This window comes from Procambarus clarkii, chromosome 27, assembly GCF_040958095.1.
Source record: "Procambarus clarkii isolate CNS0578487 chromosome 27, FALCON_Pclarkii_2.0, whole genome shotgun sequence".
NCBI lineage: Eukaryota > Metazoa > Arthropoda > Malacostraca > Decapoda > Cambaridae > Procambarus > Procambarus clarkii.
Genome location: NC_091176.1, coordinates 8,413,173 through 8,431,229, shown reverse-complemented (window position 1 = coordinate 8,431,229; position 18,057 = coordinate 8,413,173). Strand labels below are relative to the sequence as shown.

General features: G+C 49.2%; 1 protein-coding gene across 1 annotated transcript in view; it reads left to right on the top strand.

Moving 5' to 3' along the window:
* The window catches only part of LOC123762807 (uncharacterized), a 214,287-nt gene that overhangs the window by 1,248 nt on the left and 194,982 nt on the right, over positions 1 to 18,057 (top strand). The window contains exons 3-4 of the mRNA XM_069332019.1: positions 10,318 to 10,514; positions 13,089 to 13,239. Coding sequence (XP_069188120.1) covers positions 10,318 to 10,514; positions 13,089 to 13,239 — 348 coding nt within the window. The remainder of the gene's footprint in view (positions 1 to 10,317; positions 10,515 to 13,088; positions 13,240 to 18,057) is intronic.

Below are 18,057 nucleotides of genomic sequence, written 5' to 3'. Positions count from 1 at the left end.
ATACTGGGAGCATGATAAAAAACATATAGCATGGACGAGAATTAACACTGAACTTGTGAAGAACGATTCTTCGCGGCAGGGGATCGTATTCCAGGGACCATAGGATTAAGGACGTGCCCGAAATGCTACGCATACTAGTGGCTGTACAAGAATGTAACAACTCTTGTATATATCTCACAAAAAAAAAAAAAAAAAAAAAAAAAAAAAAAATTATAATAACACTGAGAACATAAATCTTGAGTATAAAAGTTATACAGAGAACATATGATGAACAATTGCAGAACATAGGAGTAAACAAAGAAAACATGGAAGAGAATAAGAACAGTGAATATGGCGAGAATATACAAATACAGTATGATAAGTGAAGGTTTGGATAAGTTGGTGAAGGGAGTGATAAAGGGGAGTAGGTGGTGAGGGCAAGATGAAGGGGGGGGGGTGTAGGGGGAGAGGGAGAGATGAAAGGCCAAGGATGTTGGGGAAGGTGCAGGGGAAGGTAATGGATGGGAAGGTAAGGGGGGGGGGGAAGGTAGGTGTGATTTGACCGTGCGAATATTACATAGCCTCGTAGCCTGGTGGATAGGGGCCTCGTAGCCTGGTGGATAGCGCGCAGGACTCGTAATTCTGTGGCGCGGGTTCGATTCCCGCACGAGGCAGAAACAAATGGGCAAAAGTTTCTTTCACCCTAAATGCCCCTGTTACCTAGCAGTAAATAGGTACCTGGGAGTTAGTCGGCTGTCACGGGCTGCTTCCTGGTGGTGGAGGCCTGGTCGAGGACTGGGCCCCGAAATCATCTCGAGATAACCTCTCAAGAAGATAGCAGAGTAAACAAAGGGTATTTAAGGTAAGGTGCCATCTGACCGTGTAAATTTTATTACTGTGAATATTATCACGTTAGTGACATGTTTACTTCTGATAGGCTGGCGGGTGTCTTGATCTGAATTTGATGAACTAAAATCGGAGGACCTGAGCTGAAACTCTGTAATTTGTTTGATTTATTTTACAGGGGTCTGAAATGTAGTTGGGTTTTAAATCTCTGGATTTGATCTGATAATAAAGAGTTTGTACAAATGAGCCAAGGCAGGGGACGAAAGGTAGAGTTCGGAAACACTATTTTTCTTTTAGTTACACGTATGTCTGCTTTAAATTTTGGGAAAGTTGACCTGGTACTCGAGAACTTGTACAAATGAACTAAGGTTGGGGACAAGAGTGAGTTTGGTAATTGTTTGCATCTATTTTACCGTGTCTGAATTACAAAGAATTTAAAATTTGGGGAAATTGTTCTGTTACGCTAGAAGATACGAGAGGGAAGCAAGGTGGGTGACAAGAGCTTGAGTTCATTAACAACATTTGAATTGATTTACTATGACTAAATTTTTGGGGGGACTGCACTGTTAGTAAAGTGTTAAAGGGGATATAGTAAGGCGGGGACAAGAGCTGGAACTTGCTTACTGACTTGATTTGATTTACATATGAAATATGACTGTTTAAAAAAAGGTCTGTTAGTAGCGAAACCATACTTATATATGCGTTCTCTAACATTTTTTGGACTCGACTGATATTCGAATTTCCTCCGTAAGAACTCTTTAAGAACGCAGGTGCAAGAAAATATGAAATATTTTGGTCTCAAAGTGGACTCTGATGAAAATTGCTAAAACAAATCTGACGACTCATTTTAGTGTAAAGGAATTAACATTACGATGTCTAAAAAATTAAATATATAAATAGCTGTAAGAAAATATGAATGTATGATGTCAAAACAACGATGAGGGGGGTGTGACATTGGGGGTATAAAGTTGAAACAGGTAGAGGGTGTAAGGTAACAGGTAGAGAGGGGAATATGGGCAGGGGCTGACCTGATATTATGATAGACTTGACGGCGGTGTCTGGCACAGTGGTTGGGGAGGGGGGTGTTACCTTGAGGTTACCTTGAGATGATTTCGGGGCTTTTTTAGTGTCCCCGCGGCCCGGTCCTCGACCAGGCCTCCACCCCCAGGAAGCAGCCCGTGACAGCTGACACCCAGGTACCTATTTTACTGCTAGGTAACAGGGGCATAGGGTGAAAGAAACTCTGCCCATTGCTTCTCGCCGGCGCCTGGGATCGAACCCAGGACCACAGGATCACAAGTCCAGCGTGCTGTCCGCTCGGCCGACCGGCTCCCCTAGGAAAGGAAAGGGGTGCTAGGAAAGGTAACGCAAGGGGTTGTATGAGGGGTAGGCTGGGTAATTAATGACTGATGTAGCCTGGTAATGCAAATTTTTTACTTATATAGAAATATACTGGTTTGTAAGTAGCAATTTTTACTTAAAGCAAACGTTCTAAAATGTTTATGACCGTAGATTTTATTCTCGGTAAGATGGTAGCGGACTTTGCCCTGGCTTTGATAAGAAACGTCTAAGATCTCTGAAATTATTTTTCTCGTGTGACCCCCTCCCCGCTCAGCTCGTTGTCGCCGTGTGGGGGCTTGGTGGGCGGCTGCCGGAGTGTGATGCTCCTTGGGACAGTCCTCTGTCCTTTTCTAGCCTTGTGCTCCTGCTGCCGTCCTCTCCAATTCTGCTGGGCATCTTTTCCTTTTCCTTCTGTTTCGTTTTTCTCCCCCCTCTTCTCCTATCTGCTTGCCGTTTCCTGCCGACCTTTTGCTCGTTCTGGTTCTTCCCTTGGACTTCTTCTATTTTGACGCCCGGGTGCTTGAGGAGGCATACTCTTGCACCCGTAGAACTGCAGTACCCGACGTCGAGAGCGAGGGGAACCTTTTATTGTCAATCCCCACTTCGTCCCTGAACCCGATCTCGACGGACTGTCGGTTTCTTAAGGTGGCGTTTGTGGGGCGTATACTCACGACGCACCCCTAGGAGGCCCCAACAAGATCGGCGATAGCTTCTTGTTGGGTGTCCTGCCTCTAATTGTGGCTCCATGGTGGGTGTGGGGGCACATTCGTGAGTGAATTCTTCTTTCGTCAAGATGATTACCCCTGCTTCGGCTTCTTCTGGTTTACCTTCTCAGGCTCGTGGGGTGGGCGACCAAGCCCCCGAGTCGGTCCGTATTGGAAGACCGGGCTCTGTAGCCTCCGCTGCATTGGGCCCCGACCTTGCTCCTCCTTTGGCCTCTCTGACTCCTTCCTCTAGCTCCCCTCCCTCCTCTGTGGTTGGGTCGAGCCCCAAGCCCCCAGTGGTGACTACCTCGTCCCCTGGCGCGGCTCCTTCTCTGGTTGTAACTACTGCACCTTTTAACCCCTCTCTCTCTGGGGGTTCTCACCGCCGTCCTCGTCACGGCCGCCCTCGCTCGATTCCTTCCAGTTCTGCTACCTATCAAGCCTTGTTTGGTCCCGCTTCGTGGGCCAAATATTTTGATCTCCTCCCTCTTGATTCTGCGCCTCCTGACGATTTCTCCTTCCATCGACATCTCATTGATTCCGTGGATGCCTCCATTACTTTCAACCCCACTCGTCTCGGTACACGTGTCGTTGCTGCTCCTTCTCAGGATGCTGCTTCCCGCTTGGCTGCCTTATCCTGCCTTGGCGAGACCCCCGTTCGGGTCTCGAAGAACGCTCGGTTGAATGCCAGTGTTGGCACTATTTTGCTCCCGCCCCATGTTGCGACCGGTGTTCGGGACCTGCGCGACTGCCACGACGATATTCGCCATATCCTCGCTGCCCAGGGCCATTCTATTCTCCAGGTGGACACGTTTACTCGTCCCTCTCGTGGTAGTCGCCGTCAACCCCTCCGGGTTGTGAAGATTACCTTTGATGGTAGGACCCTTCCACCCTCTGTCATTCTTGCTGGTGCCAGGTGCTCTGTCCAGGAGTACATTCCTTCTCCTCGGCTCTGCAACAAGTGCTGGAGGTTTGGGCATGGTGCCCTCCGCTGCTCCGGGACTGTCTCTCTCTGTCCTTTGTGTGGTGGCGAAGGTCACTCTAAGTCGGAGTGCGCTTCTCCCCAGGCTCGTTGCCTCAACTGCGGTGAGGCCCATCCTACCTTCTCCCGTGCGTGTGTCCATTACAAGCTTGAGGCAGCTGTCCTCAACTTGAAGCACCGGGAGCGTTTATCTTTTCCTGAGGCGAGGCGCCAGGTTCGCCGGCTCCCGCCTTATGCTAATATCTCTTATGCTCGCGTGTTGCGCTCTTCCTCTCCTCGTCCTTCCCGCCTTCCTCAGACTCACAACCGTTTCCGGGCCTTGGACCCTGATGCGCCCACTGCCCCCTCCTCTGTCCCTTTGGGTTCTCTCCCGACGGATCCTCCTCCTGGTCCTCTGTCTGGGGTTCCCCTTCCTTCTACCCGGTCTGTCGTGTCTTCTGTGTCTTCTTCCTCGTCCCCCTCCGATCCTCCTTCCCATCCTCTTCCGCCATCTATCGGCTCTCCCCACCGCCTGTCGGTGCGGGCGGATGTCCATCGCTCTCCTAACGGCCGTCGTGTGTGCTCTCGTTCGGCTTCTCCTGTTGAGACACTGGAATCCGTTGCCCGGTACGTAGTTGCTGGGACACCGGTCTCTTTAAGTCAGAAGCGTAAGCCTGGCTCCTCTCCTTCCTCTTCCCCGGCGGGTAAGAAGGCTTCGCTTTCTTCCTCAGCTCCTCCTCCTGGCTCTGTTGCTCCTTCCCCTCCCGTTTCAGTGCTTGCGCCCCCTGTTCCTGCTATGGAGGTTTCTTTGGCCCCTGCTTCCCTTTCGGTTGCTGCTCTTGCTGGGGTTCGCTCCCCTCTTTCTACTCCCCCTCTTCCTGCTGCTGTCCTTGACTGCTCCTCTCCGTTGTCTCCTCCTCTTCCTCCTCCTCCTCCGGACCCTGCCCGCCCACCTCTGATCTGTTCTCCCGTTTCCTTCCCTCCGTCTTTGCTCAGTTTACCCATGCCCCCTAACCCTGACTTTGCTGACCCTGATCCCGACCCTGATATTCTTTAACGTGCTCTGTTACTCTTTCGCCTTTGTTTCTTCCTTGTTCTCTGTTTTTGTCCTTTCTCTTCTCGTTGTTGTCCATTCTTCAATGGAACGTTCGAGGTTATTACGCCAATTTCCTCGAACTCCAACTTCTGATTTCGCGGTTTTCGCCCCTTTGTGTCTGTCTCCAGGAGCCAATGCTTGGTGCTCGTCCTGGTCGTTTTCGTGGCTATTCCTTTCTCTCCCCCCCCCCCCAGCCATTGCTGGGGCTTCTAATTTTTCTGCTCTCTTGATTCGGGCTGATGTTCCCTTTGTTCCTTTACTTTTTCCTTCGCCTCTCCATTGTTGTTACGGCCCTCTCGGGACGCAACGGGGTTCTTACTCTGATGTCGTTAGAGGAAGATATATATCCGACCCCAAGCCAGTAGAGGCTTTCAAGGGATGCGATCCGTGACGCAAGTAACTTAAAGGGAGTATGGAAAGAAAGCTAAGAACTTAATATTATAATTAGTACCCTCACCATTTAAATATATAAAATAAAAAAGTACACAAGGGGGAGGGGTATTAACACTTTACAAAGGGGATCATGCACAATCTAGTCTTCTGCTGAAGACTCTTGATCAAGAAGCTAGGTGCTGAGTCCGCGGTGCTTTCTTCGTGGCCTCAAGACGTGTCCTCTGAGAATGCCGAGCCTACCCTGGCCACAGGTCAGCCACAACACAGGTCCACTGGGGGCACCGTCGTGGAGGCCGTCAACCACACGTCCAGCTGGTCTGCTGGCAGGTACTGCGCCACCAAGGCTGGTACGGCCACTCCACGAACGATATAAGGGGTACGCCCTAGACAGGAGTCTCGTGTGATATCACAAATCACCCTCCTGTCCTCAATACCCCAGTGGATGATCTTCTCCAACAGTCGGTCCCGGGTAAATCCTTTCACTGCCACTCCACTGGCAGGCTAACACACCAGTGTTCTTCCGGGGGGACGACGTCACAACAGCTGCAGCAAACTTCACAGTATGGAGACTGGCTGCCTCGGGTAGACTGACTCCACCTTCAACACAGTGGTCCCAGGTCGGCTCTGTAAGCAGACACGTCATCAATAACAGGGACACTAAAACACCACACTTACAGGCTCAGACACAAACACCTGACGTATCCAGTCCATAGATGGCGCTGTCGTCGGAGCACCACCTCACCAGAGGTCAGGAGCGGCGGTGTTGAGCGCTGAACCAGACTGGAAACTGGTCCTCGAGGCCAGTACACGCTGTCCTCACTAGGTGTCGTCGTCCGTTTGGCGGGGGTTTCGGGAGCTGACCCACAGATGGCGTAGTTGTTACTGCTCCTTGCTCGGACGCTGGATCCGGGTTCGTAACAATTGTTCTGCTGCTCGTATCTTTGTGGGGAAATGGTACACAGTTTGTTCCATTTATCTCCCCCCGAGTGTCCCGCTCTCTCTTCCTGATTTGAAACACCTCCTAGACTCCTTGCCGGAGCCTGTGCTCCTGCTGGGTGACTTCAATTGTCGTCATTCTCTTTGGGGTGACGTTCTGACGAATACCCGGGGTCGCCTCCTTGCGCCGTTTCTCCTCTCTTCTTCCCTGTCTCTTCTGAATTCTGGTGAGCCCACTCATTTGGACTCTCGAACTCGCACCCTTTCTTGTCTTGATCTTTCTCTCTGCTCTTCTTCTCTTTACTTAGATTTCACGTGGCAGGTTCTTGATGACCTCCATGGAAGTGATCATTTCCCCATCCTTGTTTCCTTTTTCTCTTTTCGCCCTTCCCTCTCTTTCCCTAGGTGGCAGTTTGCTAAGGCGGACTGGACCCTATTTTCCCTCAGTGCTACTCTCTCTGACCTCTCCCTTCTGCCCCTCTCTCGCGCTCTCCTCCTTTTTCATGACACTGTCTTCAACGCTGCCCTCCGCTCTATTCCTCGCTCTTCCTCTCGGGGTCCACGGAAGTGCGTTCCCTAATGGAATGCGGACTGTGCTCGGGCTGTCCGCTGTAAGCGTGCAGCCTGGAAGAGGCACCGCCGTAGGCAGACGACCGATTCTTTTCTTTTCTTTCGTAAAGCGAGTGCGGTGGCCCGTAGGGCCATCCGTACGGCTAAACGTGAATGTTGGGCATCTTATGTCTCAACAATTACGTCCGAAACCCCTCTGGCCCAGATCTGGAAGCGTATCCGCAAGATAGCGGGTAAGTTCGTTCCCGATGTTTCTCCGGTCCTTCACCTCCATGATACTCTTGTGGCGGACCCGTTGCAGGTCGCTTCCGAACTGGGTTCCCACTTTTCTTCTGTTAGCTCTGGTCTTCATCTTCCCCAATCTTTCCTTCTTCGTAAACCTGTCCTTGAGTCTCGTCCTTTAGATTTCTGCACTCATCTTCAGCTTCCCTATAATGATCCCTTCTCTCTCTCTGAACTTCGTTCTGCCCTGGCCCTCTGCGGTTCTACGGCGGCGGGCTCCGATGGTATTCATTATGAGATGCTTCGCCATCTCCCTCCGAGCACGTCTCAGTATTTACTGAGTCTGCATAATCAGATCTGGGAGTCGTCGTCAGTCCCTGAGGACTGGCTCGATGCCGTTGTCCTCCCTGTTCGCAAACCGGGGTCTCTGGGTGCTTCCCCTAAGGACTTTCGCCCTATTGCTCTCACAAGTTGTGTCTGCAAACTCTTTGAACGTATGGTTAACGTTCGTCTGATGTGGTTCCTGGAACACCATCACCTCCTCTCCCCTTCTCAATTTGGTTTCCGCAAGTGCCGCAGCACGACAGATGTCCTGGTGAACTTGGAGGTCTATATTCGTACTGCTTTTGCTGCGAAGACCTCCGTTGTTGCCGTCCTTTTTGACCTAGAAAAGGCTTATGACACCACTTGGCGTTATCATATCCTATCTCAACTTCATTCTTTTGGCCTTCGTGGTCATCTCCCTCTCTTTCTCCGCAGCTTCCTCTCTCGTCGTTCCTTTCGGGTGCGCCTTGGTACCGCTCTCTCTCCCTCTTTTCAGCAATACGAAGGTGTGCCCCAGGGTAGTGTTCTGAGCACTACTCTTTTTCTGGTTGCCCTCAATGGTCTTCTTTCCTCTCTTCCTTCTGGTGTCTTCTCCGCTCTCTGTCGATGATCTTACCCTTTGTTGTCAGGGTGATGATTCGCCTCTCCTTCAACGCCGGCTTCAACTTGCCATTGATGCCGTGTCGTCTTGGGCCACAGGTCATGGCTTCAAGTTCTCTACTTCTAAGACTTGTGCCATGACTTTTACGCGGAAACGGGTTGTTCTTCGTCCCTCTTTGTCCCTTTATGGTCATCCCCTTGAATACAAAGATTCCGCGAAGCTTTTGGGGTTATTTCTTGACACTCGTTTGTCTTGGTCTCCCCATATCTCTTACCTCCGTGTTGAGTGCTCTAAGGCCCTTACCCTCCTTCGGGTCTTGTCCCATACTTCTTGGGGGGCAGATAGGCGCACTCTCCTTGCTTTACATTCCTCTCTCGTCCTGTCTAAGCTCGATTATGGTTGCCCTGCTTACTCGTCTTCTTCTCCTTCTACTCTTCGCCATCTTGATGCTTTGCACCATACTGGGTTGCGTCTCAGTTCTGGTGCCTTTCGTTCGACTCCCATCCTTAGCTTGTATGTTGACACTGGCTTCCTGTCTCTCCAGGACCGCCGTGATCGCTACTGTCTTCGCTATCTTGCGCGGTCCTTACAACATCCTTCCTCTCGCCTCTGTCGTGCTTTAACTTTTACCCCTCCTGCGGTTCCTGTTCCTCTTCACCACCTCCCTCTTTCTGTCCGGTTGTCTCGCCTACAGGATTCTCTTTCCGTTCGTATTTCTGATGTTTCTCCTCGTGTTGTTTCTCCGCGGTCCCTCTTCCGCGGTTTTGTACATCCTTGACTCGTATCACTAAAGCTTTTACCCCTCCTACGGTTCTAAAACGCCTTTTCCTCGAGCACTTTTCTTCTCACTCCCGCTCCGTTTCTGTCTTCACCGATGGGTCTAAGTCAGCGGACGGTGTTGGCTACTCTGTTGTTTTTCCTGATCGCACTTATATGTGTCGCTTGCCTCCGGAGACTAGCATCTTTACAGCGGAACTTTATGCTATTCTCTATGCTCTTCGTCTCCTGCTTTCTCGTTGTCAGTCTTCCTTTGTGGTTGTTGTTGACTCTCGTAGTGCCCTCATGGCTCTCGGGTCCTTTAATCCGGTTCATCCAGTAGTTGTCGAGATCCAGCATTGGCTGTTTCTCGTTCACAGTAAATTTAAGTCGGTTGAGTTTTGTTGGGTTCCCAGCCATATTGGTGTGTCTTTAAATGAGCGTGCGGATGCTGCTGCCAAGGAAGCTGTCCGCTCTTGTCCCATCTCTCGCAAAGGCATTCCGTATTCCGACTTTTACCCGGTTATCCATTCCTCAGTCCTTGCCCGTTGGCAGGCTTCTTGGTTGTCTGTTACTGGTAACAAGCTACGTACTCTTAAATGTTGTGTTTCCTCGTGGCCGTCCTCCTTCCACCGTAACCGGCGGTGGGAAACAGCTCTGGCGAGGTTGCGTATTGGCCATACTCGCTTAACCCATGGTCACTTGATGGAGCGCCGCCCTGCTCCTTATTGTCCTAGTTGCATCATCCCTCTTACGGTCGTGCATGTCCTTCTTGAATGTCCTGACTTCCAGGACGAGCGTGTGTCTTGCTTTCCGACCGCCCCTCGCGGTCACCTGTCCCTCGATAGAATTCTTGGTGACTCGGATACTTTTGATATCGTTCGCCTTATGCGTTTTTGTTCTCGTATTGGCATCCTTGGTGATATTTAGCGCCCTCTGATTATTTTGTGTACTTGCTGGTGCTACATAGCCTTCCCGGTTTGGTGCCTTCTTTTGATAATTACTTACTTACTTTTCTCGTGTGAATTCTTTAACTCGAAATGAGTGTATTTGAAATCGAACGATAATTGTCCGTAGAGTTTACGTGGAACACCTGGCGGCGTGTTGACAAATGGGAAATTTATCTGAAACCCCCGACGCCTTAGCGACAAATGCACTAAAAAATAATTTATTTTTTGCTAAGGCGTCATCCCTACTACTCGTCACTACCGTGCCTCCACCACAACCACACATGTTATAGGTAATAACATGTGTGCTAATAACATCTGTAGTTCCAACACACATTACCCCTCTGTCTGCCAGCTCCCAACACCTGTCGTTCTCCTTATGTGTTGCCAATACATATTACCCCTCTGCTCGGCCAGTCCTCCCCAGTTTTCCCAACGTCATTAGACTGGTGTATCAAGTTGCCCTAACTTAACCTAGGTGAGGATCTATGAATTGAAAAAGGGACATCAAGTAAAACTTGTAAGTGGGTAGGATTATTAGTACATTCATTTTTGGTCTTAGGGGGGGCCTTTGTATGTAAATTTGCAATGTACTATTCATGAGGTAGGGTTGCTGAGCTAACACCTGTCATCCCAACCAGGTTTTGCAGCGGCCTATGAGAATAGTCCAAAGGTGAAAGTTCCTGATGCCTGGCAGAACAACCGCCTAGAGAAATGTGATGCCGAGAGTTGCTACGACGTGGTCGAAGGGCACTCTGTCCACCTCACCTGCTCTACTAACAAGTCACCACATTTTTATATTGGTCTTAATTGGACGATACCTGTGGGCTCTAATAAGGTAAGTACAAATAACAGTTGGCTTCGATCTCTACTCACAATCGGGGAGTCCTGGCACGATTCTCGGCCGGAAAAGAACTGGTTGAGCATGTTTCTTATCACCTAATACTTCTCACTGATAAGTAATTATTTTTTCCCTTCCACAGACGTGGCCACACCTTTACAATGTAAACCAGCATATATTCACGTGAATGTCGTAACTTTCAAAACAATAGTGGGTGCCTCTTGTCATATCGTATCGTGAAAGATACGAAAAAAATCGCACACAATGATGACCTTAGGAAGCTTCGTATACTGGAGGTTGTGTTTATTTGGGAGCTGACACCAGTAATCAACATCCAGATGAACTCAACTTCGAGCATATAACTCTTCGATGGTCCTCCATTGACCCAGAGGGAAGATGTAACACCTGGTAGACGGCTAGAAGCCGGAGTAAAGCGACAATCTCCTCACTCTACCCTTCGCCGCTCCCTACGATTATGGGGTGTTAGGTGACTCGTAGAGTGAGGTGTACCCACGCTTATAAATGTCTTTATCTCATTGTTGGCTTGATTCGAGCTTGTAAGAAATTTGTTCCAAAAATTCCCCAAGAATCATTCCATGGTTTAGATATGTTGATGATATTTTGTGTACATGGCCTATGTTACGTCGACTATGGGGCAGTAACTGGGCGTGTTATCGCCTCTTTTTCTATAACTGACCCCAAGTCGGTAGTAACCTTTCAAGAATTGGCCTTGTGTCAAGCAGCAGTGCAATGCATAAATAAAGGGGGGGGAGGAGAATAAAAAACAGACAATACCCTTCACCAATATATTTATATTTTCAACATATATATATATATTGACATATATATATATATTGTATATATATATTGTATATGGAGGGGACGACCCCACTACTTGTCCAGCTCGTTGCTGCTGTGGAGGGTCTTGGTGGGTGGCTGCCGGAGTGTGATATGCTCCTTGGGACAGTCTTCTTTTCTTTTGTGGTCTTGTGCTCCTGCTGCTGTCCTCTCAAATTTTGCTGAACAACTTTTCCTTTTCCTTCTGTTTCGTTTTCCCCCCCGTCCCCTCTTATCTTATCGGCTTGTCGTTTTCTCTTGACCTTTTGCTTGATTTGGTTATTCCCTTGGACTTCTATTTTGACGCCTGGGTGCTTGAGGAGGCATACTCTTGCACCCGTAGAACTGTAGTACCCGGCGTAGAGAGCGAGGGGGAACCTTTTATTGTCAATCCCCCTTTCGTCGCTGAACCCGCTCTTGACGGACTGACGGTTCTTAAGGTGGCGTTTGTGGGGCGTATACTCACGACGCACCCCTAGGAGGCCCCGGCATGATCGGCGATAGCTTCCTGTTGGGTGTCCTGCCTCTAATTGGGCTCCATGGTGGGTATGGGGGCACATTCGTGAGTGAAAGTTTCTTTTCGTGTCTGTGTTGCTGAATGTTCCTCTTGCACCCTCTCAGGCTCGTGGGGGTGGGCGACCAAGCCCCCGAGTCGGACTGTATTGGAAGACTACAGGCTCTGTAGCCCCCGCTGCATTGGGCCCCGACCTTGCTCCTCCTTTGACACTCCTGACTATTCCCCTCGGCTCCCCTCCCTCCTCTGTGGTTGGGTCGAGCCCCAAGCCCCCGGTGGTGACCCCTTCGTCCCCTGGCACGGCTCAGTCTCTAGTTGTGACTACTGCGCCTTTTCACCCTTCTCTCTCTGGGGGTTCTCAACGCCGTCCTCGACACGGCTGCACTCGCTTGATTCCTTCCCGTTCTGATGCCTATGTTATACTCACACTTTTATTTCCATTGAGACATAACCAATCACAGGCAAGTAGGCCTCTGACGTCATGCTAGACAGTCACCAGCCGTGCTCCCAGCAGGCTCGGTTCTCTCTCTCAGACCCAGAGTCGGTGGACCTCGGCTGGCCAGTTATACACCTTGTTGTCTTAATCAATAAAACTACAGAAGCGCCTACTGTCTCTAACATTCAACCCCACAAGGCAACGAAAACCTATCAAGCCTTGTTTGGTCCCGCTTCGTGGGCCAAATACTTTTATCTCCTCCCTCTTGATTCTGCGCCTCCTGACGATTTCTCCCTTCATGGGCATCTTGTTGATTCCGTAGATGCCTCTGTCACCTTCAACCCCACTCGTCTCGGTACACGTGTCGTTGCTGCTCCTTCTCAGGGTGCAGCTTCCCGCTTGGCTGCCTTATCCTGCCTTGGCGAGATCCCTGTTCGGGTCTCCAAGAACGCTCGGTTGAATGCCAGTGTTGGCACTATTCTCCTCCCGCCCCATGTTGCAACCGGTGTTCGGAATCTGCAGGACTGCCACGATGATATTCACCATATCCTTGAGGCCCAGGGCCATTCTGTCCTCCGGGTAGACACATTTACTCGTCCCCCTCGTGGTCGTCGCCGTCAGCGCCTTCGGGTTGTGAAGGGGCTGAATTCAGCCCTCGACGGACACGCGTGCGCAATGAGAAGACTACTATGAAAATATCCAAAACCAATAATTTGTAAAACTTTGAACACTTTGTAATATTATTACAACTTGAATATTATAATCTTCTGTTTACGTGTTACAGACTGGCAACCACATAACTGACAAAAAGTCTGGAGAGATTGTACAAAAGAACCTGAAGGTTGACCCCATACACGACTCGGGAGTGTACAGTTGCACCAGAACAGGACTATTTGGTCCTTCACCACCAACCGTCATTTCTCTCAACGTCATATGTGAGTAAAGGACTTGTATGATATCTTTAATAAATATAAACACGTTTATATTTAAATTTTTCAACAAAGGTTACTCAAATTAGTTTATTTCATTAATGTCAAATATATTATATACAATACGTTGGTTAGTTCAAGTTATTTTTCAACACCATAATTACATTTATTTGTCGTTCGTAGTGTTAATGGTTATCGCCAGTCTTAGTGCCTGAAGCATATGACGAGTCCATGTTGGCTCAGCATCTAGTGGTCAATGAAGGTCCCTGACGGCTAGAGCCTCTGGTACCTTGTGAAGAGTTCTTGACAACCAGATCCTCTGGTGGCTTGTGAAGAGTCCTTAACGACCACACCCTTTGTTGCTTGTGAAGGGTCCGTGAAAGTTAGTGCCACAAGTTCACGGTCTCTGGAAGCTTGTAACGTAACGCCTGAGTCTGTAATTGATTGCAAATGATCCCTGAATGACTACATTCTCTAGTAGCTTGTGAAGAGACCGAACCTGAAGCCTTTGAGAAGTCTGGTGGTTTGTGAAGGGTCTTTCAAAAAGTCTTCTAACAGTGTCAACACCTGGTTGTGCGTGCAGCATTCAGGAGTTTCTCCTCAATACGTGTGATGCTGGTCTCGGGATGTAGCTAGTTTCCTTGGGCCCATCTATACTGGCAGCAGTTATCCAGGAAGCTCTCGCCGTACCGACGGAGGCCAGAGCCTCTCTTATGGGCGCCTCCCTGGGCATGTGCTCCGGTCACCGACTGGTAAACGATTATTGGAGAATGGGCCGGTGGACACTGTCCCAGAGCGAGACGCTAAGAGGGTGCTCTCACCGACAGAGGATCTTCCAGTTGTGCCAATTTCCTTGTTTGTGGGTGTCCTCATTAAGTCAATTATTGGTATGTATGTATTTACGAATCCCTGTACCTTGAATGCAACGTGTAAGGCTTCAGTTCTGCGGTCCCATCACCTGCCTAATACCATGCGTACCCGGGTAGGAGTGCGGTGTTGTAACTATATATAAAGATGCAGGCGCTTTTGTTCGTCTGGCGTGTGGACATTATCGCATTAAGGGACTGGCGTATCAGCCAGGCTTGAAACTCTTAGACTGGAGACGGGTTTGCCCTCTCTACAAGAAAGAATATCACAAAGGACAGCTACAATTATCAGTAAGATAATTATTTCTTCTGATCCAATCCCAGTACGGCAGGCCTCGGTGGTTGGACTAGGCCAAAACAATGGAAACTCTTGGGTTGCAAGAGCAGGAAAAGTCCTAAACAGACTACATTTAAAAAACATGATTCTTGATAGAGAGGGTGATCATCCACACCCAAATTACACTCCTTCCTCGCCGTGGGAAGAGCCTACTTTCAAAATAGTAATAGAAAGTCTCCCAATGAAAAAGGCTGCCTATGATCCGACAATCCTAAGGCGCATAATAGAAGAGCAAATGTATAGCATAGCAGTAGCAGGAGCCACCCACATCTTCACAGACGGATCGGTGGACACAGAAAATGAGAGTGCTAGCGCTGCTCTTTGCACGACCAACGTTCAGGCATATTGGAGACTGGGAGGACTAGTATCATCAACCCAAACTGAGCTGTTTGCCATACAACAGGCATTCGCATATGTGATTGCACAAAACACTCAAAATGCAATCATACACACAGACTCAAAAGCTGCACTTCAAATACTAGGACAAAAACAGTGGAAAGATAATGTGGAAATAATTACCACCATTTTGTATCTTGGAGCAGTCGCTAAAGGCAAAGGACTCAACATAACTTTAAACTGGATCCCATCCCATATTGGAATCCCATTAAATGAAAAGGCTGATGAAATTGCTAAATTGGCAACTCGTCATCCAGTGATACATAAAACAATTCAACCCAGCCTAGAGAACATAAAAAACATCATCACCAAAAAAACTCACATCTCAACAAAGCCTACCTGCACCAGAGAATAGCTGAAGGTTCGCCATCTGCAACATGGTATCTTCAGGCAACCAAATTAGAAAGGTTAAATATCCCAAAAGGAATCCACAGGGAAATAGCAGTTAGGCTATATAGACTACGTCTAGGTTACAGATGCAACTGGGAGATTGGTGAACCCCGACAGAGTGCATCTTCTGCCAAACTGTCACAGAAAAGCCATTACTTCACTATCTTCTGGAATGTGAAGCAACCAATGACCTTAGAAGAGCTTTAAGAGTTCCTGAATCATGCAGTGGCCACCCTGAAGCCATCAACACAGCCACTCTCCTGGTCAACAAAGGTGTCCAGCAGCTGGACACCCTCATAAAGACTGTGAAGCAGTATCCTCCCCCGCGATAACAGCTTGATGGTTAAATTCAACCTCAGAATACTGAGAAAAAACAAAAAAAAAATTGTACCACTTACAGGCTATTCATGTCCGTGCCACCTCTTGGGTGGCTTAATCTTTATCAATCAATCAATCGGCATATCAGGTGTCGACTGGTACTGTCGCTTAAGGTACTCTCTCGGGCTTGATATGGGAAGCTCGAGCCAGTTGATTCGAGTTTTGTCGTGGATGACATTTTGGGATGCTTTGAAGGTGTTTGGGGTACATTGGTGAGAAGTTAATAGGATTCACGAAGAAGCGGGCCGACGTCCGTGGTTCACATTAAGTTTTTATGGGCTTCTCCCCAACTGGATGACGCTCCATAGGGCCTCATATCAGGTCTAACCAAATGTCACGATGCAATGCTTACCTTCTATTGGGCCACAGTCGCCTCACACGTTATAATGTAGTTTGCTGCTTAAATTGCTGCAGCTCTGGCCATACAGTTCGGGATAATGGTGGGTGTGTGCTCTGCCGCTCCTCGCTGCCTTTTATGCTACGGACCTCGCAAGTTACCGTCCACAAGTTGGCCGGTATATTTTGAGGCTCTCCACATGGACGTCGACCATAAAGCAGGGGGGGCCCCCTCGACGGAAGCGGTTCTAGAAACTGTGTCCTTAATAGGCCTTCCATATCTTCTCACCTCCTGGTTCCCTCCGGTTATGATATCCTTCAAAATACTTTCTGCTTCATTGGCCATGTCCGTGGCCTGAAGAGGCTGTCGGGATTCGATCCCATCCCCTTTTGCCATTTCCCCAGAGTCGAGCTGCTGGGGAGCATCTGATCCGTCGAGTGCCCCCCTCCCCCCCCCCCCCAAGTCAACAACAAGGGTTGGTTGATGGGGTTCAGGGAGTTCTATCTGAAGGGTATCTGAAGACTACAGTTTCTAGTGACTTGTGAAGCGATATACCCTGATCATAATCTCTAGGGAGTACAGAGATTTGTGAAGGATCCTTGAAGGTAACAGTCTCTAGTGACTTATGAAGGGACCATTTTATATCCCCAAAAAATAAAATCATTGAAATATTTGGAAAAATACGTGAGATGGCAATATTTTGTTACGAAAACTGAATTTTTATCATACAAATTCACGTAAATAGGGCAATTAACTCCCCCCCCCCCCCTTACAGTGTATACGTAGGTGGATTATATTTGCCTGACTGTAAGCATAATTATTTTTTTAATCGTCGAATTTTTATGTAATAAGAATTTCTGGCCCGTATTGGCATCTCAACCCAGTGAGAGATGCGGATCGTCTGTCCAGTAAGGTTAGAAGACTAAAAAAATAATTATAATTACCACTGCTAGGCTTAGGCTCGGCTACAAGTACCTCTGGGAGTTCGTAACATCTGCTGATGTAGATCTGACTAAATGTAAACTGCCAGCAGAACTGTTTACATGCTTTGCGTCATTATATAATGGAATGTGAAAAAGTCGCAACCATCATTGGTGTCCAAGAAATGTGTAAGTACTTCATTCATATTGATGTACTGCCAGGAATCTTAGCCAAGAATCCAAAATTTCCTGGCTGCAGGTGCAGCCTGCACATGAGTGAAAAGCTGCCGCCCAGTTGGGTGGGTGTGGAGCACATGAGTGAAAAGCTGCCGCCCAGTTGGGTGGGTGTGGAGCACGTGACTATAAAGGTGCCGCCCAGTTGGGTGGGTGTGGAGCACATGAGTGAAAAGCTGCCGCCCAGTTGGGTGGGTGTGGAGCATATGAGTGAAAAGTTGCCGCCCAGTTGGGTGGGTGTGGAGCACATGAGTGAAAAGTTGCCGCCCAGTTGGGTGGGTGTGGAGCACATGAGTGAAAAGTTGCCGCCCAGTTGGGTGGGTGTGGTGCACATGAGTGAAAAGTTGCCGCCCAGTTGGGTGGGTGTGGAGCACATGAGTGAAAAGTTGCCGCCCAGTTGGGTGGGTGTGGAGCACATGACTGAAAAGCTGCCGCCCAGTTGGGTGGGTGTGGAGCACGTGAGTGAAAAGTTGCCGCCCAGTTGGGTGGGTGTGGAGCACATGAGTGAAAAGTTGCCGCCCAGTTGGGTGGGTGTGGAGCACATGACTGAAAAGCTGCCGCCCAGTTGGGTGGGTGTGGAGCACGTGACTGTAAAGCTGCCGCCCAGTTGGGTGGGTGTGGAGCACGTGACTGTAAAGCTGCCGCCCAGTTGGGTGGGTGTGGAGCACGTGACTGTAAAGCTGCCGCCCAGTTGGGTGGGTGTGGAGCACGTGACTGTAAAGCTGCCGCCCAGTTGGGTGGGTGTGGAGCACGTGACTGAAAAGCTGCCGCCCAGTTGGGTGGGTGTGGAGCACGTGACTGAAAAGCTGCCGCCCAGTTGGGTGGGTGTGGAGCACGTGACTGAAAAGCTGCCGCCCAGTTGGGTGGGTGTGGAGCACGTGACTGAAAAGCTGCCGCCCAGTTGGGTGGGTGTGGAGCACATGACTGTAAAGCTGCCGCCCAGTTGGGTGGGTGTGGAGCACATAA